Source organism: Caenorhabditis elegans, chromosome X, assembly GCF_000002985.6.
Source record: "Caenorhabditis elegans chromosome X".
In the NCBI taxonomy this organism is placed as follows: Eukaryota; Metazoa; Nematoda; class Chromadorea; order Rhabditida; family Rhabditidae; genus Caenorhabditis; species Caenorhabditis elegans.
The window spans coordinates 14602320-14611344 of NC_003284.9; the positions used below are offsets into that span (position 1 = coordinate 14602320).

At 35.3% G+C, this 9025-nt stretch overlaps 1 protein-coding gene and 3 non-coding genes across 7 annotated transcripts; 2 read left to right on the plus strand and 2 right to left on the minus strand.

Annotated features, from left to right (window-relative positions):
- Window positions 1–697: 697 nt before the first annotated feature.
- On the plus strand, window positions 698–6341 carry eor-2 (the record flags this gene model as incomplete). 4 transcript variants are annotated; one of them, NM_001029299.7, is made up of 17 exons in its annotated part: window positions 746–842; window positions 930–1060; window positions 1275–1445; window positions 1538–1636; window positions 1698–2120; window positions 2270–2429; window positions 2550–2594; window positions 3319–3407; window positions 3453–3759; window positions 3813–4107; window positions 4310–4439; window positions 4491–4634; window positions 4684–4852; window positions 4906–5043; window positions 5533–5699; window positions 5869–6102; window positions 6160–6335. In NM_001029299.7, 17 exons carry the CDS (start codon window positions 773–775, stop codon window positions 6304–6306), a joined length of 2919 nt encoding a protein of 972 aa, NP_001024470.1. The 4 variants fall into 4 exon arrangements, with proteins under 4 accessions (NP_001024471.1, NP_001300307.1, NP_001024470.1 ...); NM_001029300.6 differs by lacking the exon at window positions 2550–2594 and having other exon boundaries at window positions 698–842; window positions 6160–6341; NM_001313378.4 differs by lacking the exon at window positions 2550–2594 and having other exon boundaries at window positions 734–842; window positions 1692–2120; window positions 6160–6334.
- A 945-nt stretch (window positions 6342–7286) lies between these two features.
- On the minus strand, window positions 7287–7360 carry F54E4.17. The gene has a single exon (NR_102236.1). It is a non-coding gene; the product is annotated as a small nucleolar RNA F54E4.17 (small nucleolar RNA).
- A 783-nt stretch (window positions 7361–8143) lies between these two features.
- On the plus strand, window positions 8144–8270 carry F54E4.11. Its single transcript, NR_072551.1, has one exon. It is a non-coding gene; the product is annotated as an Unclassified non-coding RNA F54E4.11 (non-coding RNA).
- Window positions 8185–8294, minus strand: F54E4.14. Its single transcript, NR_072552.1, has one exon. It is a non-coding gene; the product is annotated as an Unclassified non-coding RNA F54E4.14 (non-coding RNA).
- Window positions 8295–9025: the final 731 nt, after the last annotated feature.

Genomic DNA, 9025 nt, shown 5'->3' on the forward strand with positions numbered 1-9025 from the left:
TTTGTATACTCTCTCTATTTTCTGTTACGGATAAAATAAAAATTGACAACGGAATTTCTGAATTTGAAACATGCATTCAAAAAAAAAAACGATTCCTGTTGGTAACACATATGCACAGCACACTTAAAATGAAACAAACCTGATAAGACATTTTTTAAACTTTTAGGTTCAGTATTTTTGTATTATCTATTTGAAAAGTTACTATTCATTCATTTTTCTTTTTTCCTTAAAATTCTTGTTGCGGATGGAAAAACTAAACCTGAAAATAAATCAAGTGAATACATTAAGCTTTTTCTACTTTTTCCTTACAATGTAATAATTGAAAAGATGCATTTATGAGTTATCGTGATGTCTATTTTTGATTAGTCTCCTGTATTAAAAATCGCGGAAAGCATCAATATGGCCTACGTTTTAAACATCCTCGTCCGTACAGCCACTATCTCTTCCATTACCCTTCATATAATTACACCCGCGTGCCTATTCGCCCTTACACAGTCACTCAGTCCGTCCGTCCAGTCGACTTGTCCTCTTTCTCTGCACTCTCCGATCCTTAACCACTACTCACATGTAAACACACGCGACCGACTGCGATGTGTTCTTTTGCGCCGACCTCCTCTCGCGGACGAAAAATCAATAGGATGGCGGTCATTCGAATTGTGTAACGAAAGCGTTTTTTTTTGCTGCTTTCCGCGTTTTACTAGATTTATTTATAGGTTTGGTTTCCGTATTAATAGCCAATTTGTAGATTATCTAACTGCACTAATGAAATTCGATGGATCAACGTAATCAAAAATCTTTGCTGCCCGACTTTTCGGCAAATGGGTTTTCCGGGCAGTTTAATGGTAAGCAATAAGAAATTAAAAAAAAAAACTTAAAATTTAAAATTTAAAACTTATTGTTAAACTTATTTTATATGCATTTTTATTCAGGAATTCCTCATGGAAATACCAACGCAATTATGTCAACAATTCAGTCGTTGCAAATGCACAGCATGGGCAATCAGTTGTTGCCTCATGGCGATCTCCAAACCGATCTCCAAAATCAGTTTCTTATTGAGCAAGTGAGTTGGAAAATTCTAGCAAAAATATATTCGAGTGACAAAAATGTTAAACTACTCATTTTTGAAAATAAGATAGGATTATAAATCTGACGTGAGCTGTGTATATCATTTTGACTATCTTTGTCGCATACTTTGCACTTGAATTATTATTTTATTTACATAACTTTATTAAAAGCTAGTCGAAACTAAATTTGTATACTTCTTGTTGTTTCAGTTCCAACTAAGAGCAATGCAATCGATGTACAACACTTTTAACAACGGAAACCAGAAGCAACCTCAAGCAAGTCTTACAATGTCGCAGTTCAACTCAATGACTGGGAATGAGCCATCTACCTCAAGCAACGTGTTCTCCGCATCCATTCCAACTACTTCAGGAACACAAATTGTAAGTTGGTTTGTTTCAACCGCTTTTTCTCTTTCTCAAAAAAATTTAATTAAAAAGTAAATTCCGTTCATTTATTCAATGTATAATTTCAGAACGCATCTCAACCTATGATTCCCACCACATCAATGCATAATCTCGCTGTTCAGAGCTCTATGATGCTCGAAAACAAACTAGGACAAAATTTAAATCTAGTAAGTGGCATTGGTTTGGATAATAAATTAATTATATTTAACATGTGTGATAAAGTTTCAGAAAACTACCCAACTCGCACAAACGACCATACCTCAGGCACAAGCTGCTGTTGAAGATTGGATGAAAAACATTTGTGTGGATTCTTTACTCGACCCGAAACAAGCAAAGACACCATCAACAACACCATCTGCACAAGTTTCAGCTGGAACCACATTCAATAGTACTCCAGCAGTATCTTGTGCCACCCCACTGACGGCAACTGTAAGCCTGGCGACTAAACCTTCGGAACCATCTGCTGCTTCGTCTATGCCGACGTCTTCGGAATCGGTGGACGCGACGAAAGGGGACGCGATCGACTTTGATGATGAAGCGCATGATGATGTAGACAATATTTTTGGATTATCACTTTCGGAAAGTGACGTGAGGTCCGGCTCGATGTATCGACGGCCCGATTCGGCGGATCGTGTTCATAGTCCTATTGATGTAAGTGGGAAAGGATGAGTCTGGAAAAAAGAAAATTACAGTTTTCACAAAATTCGTTCAAAACTAAAATGATTGAATGAGTTTCTTTACCTACTATCTTTACAAAAAAAAATTCCAATCAATTTCCATTTTTAGTCAGTCTTTTCTAGTTTACGCCACCCGACTCTCCCCAAGCTGAACTGACATTTGACGAAATATTTGGAATATCAGCACCATCGACATCTGCAAAAGCCGCCACCAAAGAAAAGCCAGTACCGAAACCAAGGAGTGAAATGGTATTTCATGATGTTCCATCCACAAGTAAAGACGGTAAGAGTATATTTTTTAGTAAAACTAATGGGTATTTCGCTTTGAGAAAAATACACTTGTTTGGAATAATGATATACCACAGAAGGAAATTTTTTTCACCGACAATCTTCCCCATTTTAGATATCGCTACAGGGACGCGCGGCAATAAGGAATTTCCGGCAATAGGTAATTTCGGAAATTTCCGCCAACCGGCAATTCCGGCAATTGCCAGTTTCCAAAATTTTCGGCAATTTCGGCAATTGGCGAAATTACCGAAATTGCCAGTTTTCAAAATTTCCGGCAATTCCGGCAATTGGCGAAATTGCCAAAATTGTCTAAATTGCCGGACACGTTCTGCGATTTTCAAACCTAAATATATTTTAATAAAATTGAAAACATTCCACCCCTTTTTGTTAGTATTCGGTTAGTCTTTTTTTTAAAGAAAATGGTCAATCCTTAAAGGAATAAATCATTTTGAGCTTGAAAATAGAAAATTAATGATTAAAATGCATGTTTAGGCTCCTAAATCCTCAAAAAGTATCAAGTTTATTTATATATTTCCGGCAATCGGCAATTCCGGCAATTGCTGGATTTCAAAATTTCCGACAATCGGCAATTTTGGCATATGCCGGTTTATGAATTTTCGACATTCTGAAACTTCGGCAATTGTTGCGCACCCATGTCTCGCTATGTTTTCCTTAACCAGACCTCAATTTTTATGGAATAAATTTTTTTGTAGATGTCTGCAAACCACGTTAAAAAATGTTTATCAAAATGAAATTCATCGTTTTTATTTTTGAATAAACATTCTTCAGACTCAATAATCTCTTTTTAATATCATTTTTAAGTAACTTGTCTTTAGAATTAGTTTTACCAACTCCAAATCACATTAATCAAAACTAAATTACAGCTACTCCACAAAGAGTCCCGAAACCTGCTCCAACCGCTGCATCAAAAGAAGAGGATGACTTTGTCAACAACTTCGTTAAACCACAAAATGTAATCCACATTTACAAAATGTTTTTAAAAATTCAAATGTTTCAGGTTCCTGTGTACAAACAAAAAGCTGCCCTCATGTCCCTTGAAGCAAGAGAAAACGCTCGGAAAGAAGATCCAAACTATGATGCTTTTGAGTTTGAGGATGACGATGATTTCGTGTTTGGTGGGCCTTCGGCAGATTTGAGGCGTGAGCCTGAGCTTACGAAGAAGATTGAACAGAAGGCGAAAAGTGTATACATAACTGGAGTAGGGTTTTCAATTCGAAATGATAAAGAAAAGGAGTATAGTAGTAAGAAATATTATTCCAAACCATCAGCAACTCATCAGCCGAATTTCAATGACACAATTAATGGTAATATTTAACTTTACAATACCATATATTTATATCAAAATTACCTATTTCAGAGAAAGCATTTTTCACGACAGCTGATGAAATTCGTGCTCAAAAAGATCAGCAACTGGTTTGCGCATTCTTAAAACCCGAACAAGTTACCAGCACAGAATGCGTGAGGAATATGAGAAAAGTGACACGAGAAGAGCCAATGCTTCCGAAATTTATAATAAGGGTTGAGCAAGTGCAAAACCAGCATGAAGAACCAATGACTAGAAGGCGATATAAAAGAAAGAAGAACAAAAGTGATAATGACGACTCGGATTTTGAAGATGTGGCGTATAGGAAGAGGAAAACGGCAAAGAAAGTGTAAGTGGAATTTGATTGGGAATGGGAGTCTAGTTATTCTTCATGGCAAATAAAAAAATAAAGTAGGGCTTCCATGCAGGCGCCAAAACGCCTACCGGGAGCGGAACCCAAAAAGTGTCGGGCGCGGCGATAGAACCAAATTTTCAATATGTAGTTTTGAAGAAACTACGACTGTTTCAATTTATGAAAGTCCTATTTTCAGTTACACAATGCACAAAGAAAATGATCCCACTTTTCGACGAACTGTCTTGGACTTTTCAATTGGTCCATGCGTCTCTGATGAAGAAAAGAAGCGCGTCAGCATGTTTGGCCCGGCTGAAGGAATTTTACCCGTGAGCTTGAATTGATCGTTCTGTTTTAATTCCCAATTTGTGTATTATCAGAAAGGAACATATGTAATATGCAAAGCTGACATGCTGAAAGAAGATTGCGCTGTATGGAGAGTTGACAATCAGAATTTACTTCAGAAGTTTCCTCCGTTTAGAGATAGCAAAGCTAATCGACTAGTCTATCGCAGTAGTAGTACGGTAAGATTTGATTTTTGAGAAAGCGCAGCTTATATTTCACAGTTTTCAGTATTCGGGATGGTGCGAACAAATCTCATCACAATACTTCCGGGTCGCTGTGAAAATTATCAAACAGACACGTTCCGAGACAACAGTGGAGCCCGAAGTCCCCCTTGCCGAACTGTTTCCGGCGTCCTCTGTGGAATGGTTCAAGAATCCTGGGACTGTGTTTTTTGAAGGTATTTTGATAATTTTTTTTTGTTTCACCTTCTTTTATAAATAAATGTTGCAGAAGAGACGAAGGTTGAGCCAATAGACGATGATTCAATTTTAACGGAGCCAAGACGAGTCTCCCTAAACACTCTTGTCAACGCGTACCTAACACAGGTGTTTACAAAAACCCACGTGGAAAGCCTCATAGATGATAAAGGTAAGGTGGTTACAGAAGGACTTCTGACACGCTAAGCTTATTTCATTTTGAATGCCCAAAATTCAAATGGAAAATAAAGAACCATATGTTTTCAAAACAATTGTTAAAATTCCTTTAGGTCAATTTACAGAGCGGCGGCTCACTGATGCACATAGTGTTTATAGCATAGAATTGTTTTTTTTTTCTGTTAAAAAATTTGAACGATATCTCAAATAAGGTCTACAGGTTACTGTTCGCCGAAATGATTTTGCGCACAGCTCTGCGGTAGTTTTTGAAAAATTTGTAACAAAATACATGAAGCCTTATCAAGATCAATATGTTTTGAATTTGTTCATGCAAATTATAGCAAACTTTTCAAAATGTGCAAACTTAGAAAACTTCTTGAAATGTAATAAAACGTAGATCACGGCTCCCGTGTAACATAATATCACAAAAGAAAAATCAAAAAATAAAATGTTTGAATTCGATTAAAACTCGCCACTTTTTCAGATTGGACCTATTCTCGTTCAATAGCAGAACTCGAAACCAACAACAAACAATGCGAAGGGCTGATCAAAAAACGCATACCTGTCGAGCCGAAACACAATCGATGGATTGCGAAATACACTAGATTGGCCATATCAAAATCATCATTTCACTGCTTTACAAAGTGTCAGGTACAGTAAATATAATAAGATAGGGAAAGGAAGAACATCTAGTTGATTGTTCATTGTTTGCTACAGAATATGCAGAATATTGGAAATAGTGGTTAGTTGACATAAATTATATGATTTAGAAACTGATCATCAAAACGAATGAAGTCTATACAACTGTGTGTTTTTGCAGATTTGCAAACGGAAAAAGCCGCGGAGAGTGATTCACTTTTTCGACAAAACATCTTGCAATGAAAAACTGCTTGTGGAGAATCTATCAAGCGATATCCATGATGAAAATGAAGACGATGAAGAATATCCAATTGTATCTGATGCGATATCGTGTGGTCGGTGTTCAATGGCAGTTGACTTTCTTCACCGCATGCATCATATTAAATTCCATATGCTTAGGATATGTGAGGATAAGGTAATTAATTTAAATTTTAAAACAGTGTTATGAAGCTAATTCGGTTCTTTTTTACAGCTAGAAGAAATTGGTACATCTGATATCGACTTGACATCCGATAAGATTGTGGAGAAAGCGAAAGCCGACAAAGTCTGGACGCTTGGTGTCATTCAAAAATATTGCGATTTATGGGATCAAGTCCGTTACGAGTTTCGCGATGTGTAATACTGTAATAAACAATTTGAACAACTTTTATAACACATTTTGATTTTCGATTTCTGATTTTTCGACTGATATCCCTGAAAAATAATAGCGAAGAAGAAGAATGTAGTGTTTCTGCGACGGCTGATCACATGGAAACAAATGCTGCGCACTTATTTCTTGAACTTTCCGATTGCCTGTGCTTTTCTTTTCTCATAATTAGTTTTTCAACACAACTTTTGTAAAAAATTTTGTAAGAATTTTTCTGCGTAACATAATTCAATTATATTTTTATTTTTATTTATACGATATTGGCCAAATTTAAAAAAAACAATCCAATGTTTTCGAAAACTGGGCACTTTATCAGAACGTGTTCTGAAATTTTTTTTTTCAAAACTTAAAAAAGGACTATTGTAAGTGTATCAAGACAAAACCCCCACTGAAACAACTTCTTTAAAATAGGCCCATACCAAAAAATAATTTTGTTGCGAGAGCTATTTTGAAAATTTTGACAAAACGGTGTTAGTTCTTCTTTGTGTTCTTTTTATCAGGTAATGCCAGTTATGTTTTTTAATTGGATATATATTTTTTTCTTTCTTGGAATATGGAATTCCGAATAGCGGTAGCCAAGAAAGTTAGTGCAATAAACTTAAATTCAGGATTTTGAGTCAGAAAAATGCATATATTAAAATACTCAATGAATGCCTCGTTCTACAAAAGTAATGCTTCAAGAAAAATACATTTTTAGAATGAAAATCATGTCCATTGCTAATTAGGTATTAAATACCACTAATCAAAAATCTCCACATTTTTTTAATTTCTGAAATAAGTTATCAAAATTTACATATCACTTATACACAAACATTTGAAAAAAATACACTGGAAATTTAGACGGGATAAATTAATCTACTTTTTTTTTCTTATTTTATCTAGGTGATATGCAAATTGTTAACTATTATTAAAATACCAATAAAACGTGAACATAATTGTTCGCAATTCTTTAAAATTTGCTTGACATTGTCATTAGAAGAAACACAGTTTACAAATAATGAGGACACTTTTCTATTTGACATTTATCAGTTTTACATCTGACGCATTTCTTAAATGCCGTTAAAATGGCAAAAAATGTCAAAATTGCTACTACGTCAAACATGTGCCCCCGTGCAAAACGATTAGATCTTGCATTTGCTGATAAACTACAAATGATCAGTCATCAATAACATTTTCAGTTTTTTTAATAAAAAATACAAATTTTAACAGCTATCGCCTACACTTTATTGTTGTACAGAAAATAATGTAAATGCCGGGTTGATAATTGTAAATAATAATCAAAGAACGTACAATATCACTATTATCAGCTTCATGTGTAATAGCCTAACAACACGTAACTTTTGCTGTCATAAGTTCATGCTTCTCGGAGAACATAGCCAGAGTTCTCATTTCAGTAGTCCTACTATTTTCCGAAAAGTAAAGTCCCCGCACACTCTCGCGTCTCCTTATTTTGCCATAAACCACCGCACGAGGTCCCTTATGCTTTTCCTCATCGACTTTCGCCTCTTTTTCCGCCTTCGTATCAAAAGTTCGGCATTCTTATCTTATATGAATCATGAAACTGGCTGCTTTGGCAATATATTGATTAGAGGAAAAAGCAAAAATGACGATGACGTCATCGATTTCTTTAGAATGTTTTATTTCAATTTGATTAGACTGCTCGCGCTCTTTTCTATTTTTTGTCTTTTTTGCTTAATGCCAAAAGTTGTATGAAACTAAACTTTTTAGTCCTTTTCCTCCTGCGAGTTTGAAAGTTCTGGTGTCTGTTGTTCGGTTTACTTGTTCATTCTGAATCACTCATTTTTAAACATACATGACAACTACTGGACAAAAGACCAGATTGGTTTTAGTGCAGACCAAAATAAGAGCGAAACATAGAGACGGGGACAGAGCGTGCAGTTGCGAAGAGCGCGCAAAACACGCAAACGCGTCTGCGTCTCTCACGGGCCTCTCTTTCTCTAGCACCCTCACACCACGTCCTTCTCTCTGCCTCTTTAGCCATTTTGTGTCTCTTCGCCTTGTTTCGGTTCCCGATATTTTTGCGCATTATTCCGCCGTGCATTTTGTCATGTTTTAGTTAGTGTTAATCGCTCTCTTCCGACTTTTTTTCGGTCAATTTCTAAGATTCTCGTAAATCTCTCATTTTTTCTCATTTATTCTTACAAAACTTTGACTGAACAATTATTTCGTAAGATGTTTGTTCATCACAAATTCAGTTTAAATGAGGAATACTAAGTTTATTTTTTTCTTTTGTCGCAATGGATTTTTATATTTTGATGAAATCAAAAACAGATTTAAAATTTGTAAGAACGGTAATTGATTTTTTTTTTTAGTAATCCTGAGCCTCCCCAAACTTTGAACAACAATTTTCGAATTCGAGGAAAGTAAAGTCGTCAATATTATTTCATACAATTGATTAAACAATTCCGGAAAACTAAATATTTTTTCAATAACAAGATAACAAAACATCATTTTTTTTCATTTTTCCCACCAAAACCAGTTTAAATTTCCTTTTCCTGATAACAGCAAAAACTTATGTTCGCAATGATTCTTCATTTGATTTGGTTTGACTTTTGACGTTGGCTTTGACAATCCAAACTTCTTTATTTCTCTACTCACTCTCTTGCTTCTCTATAGCCTTTTTTTTTTGGAAATTTGTGTTGTTGTTCGCTTGATAAAATGAAAAATTTGA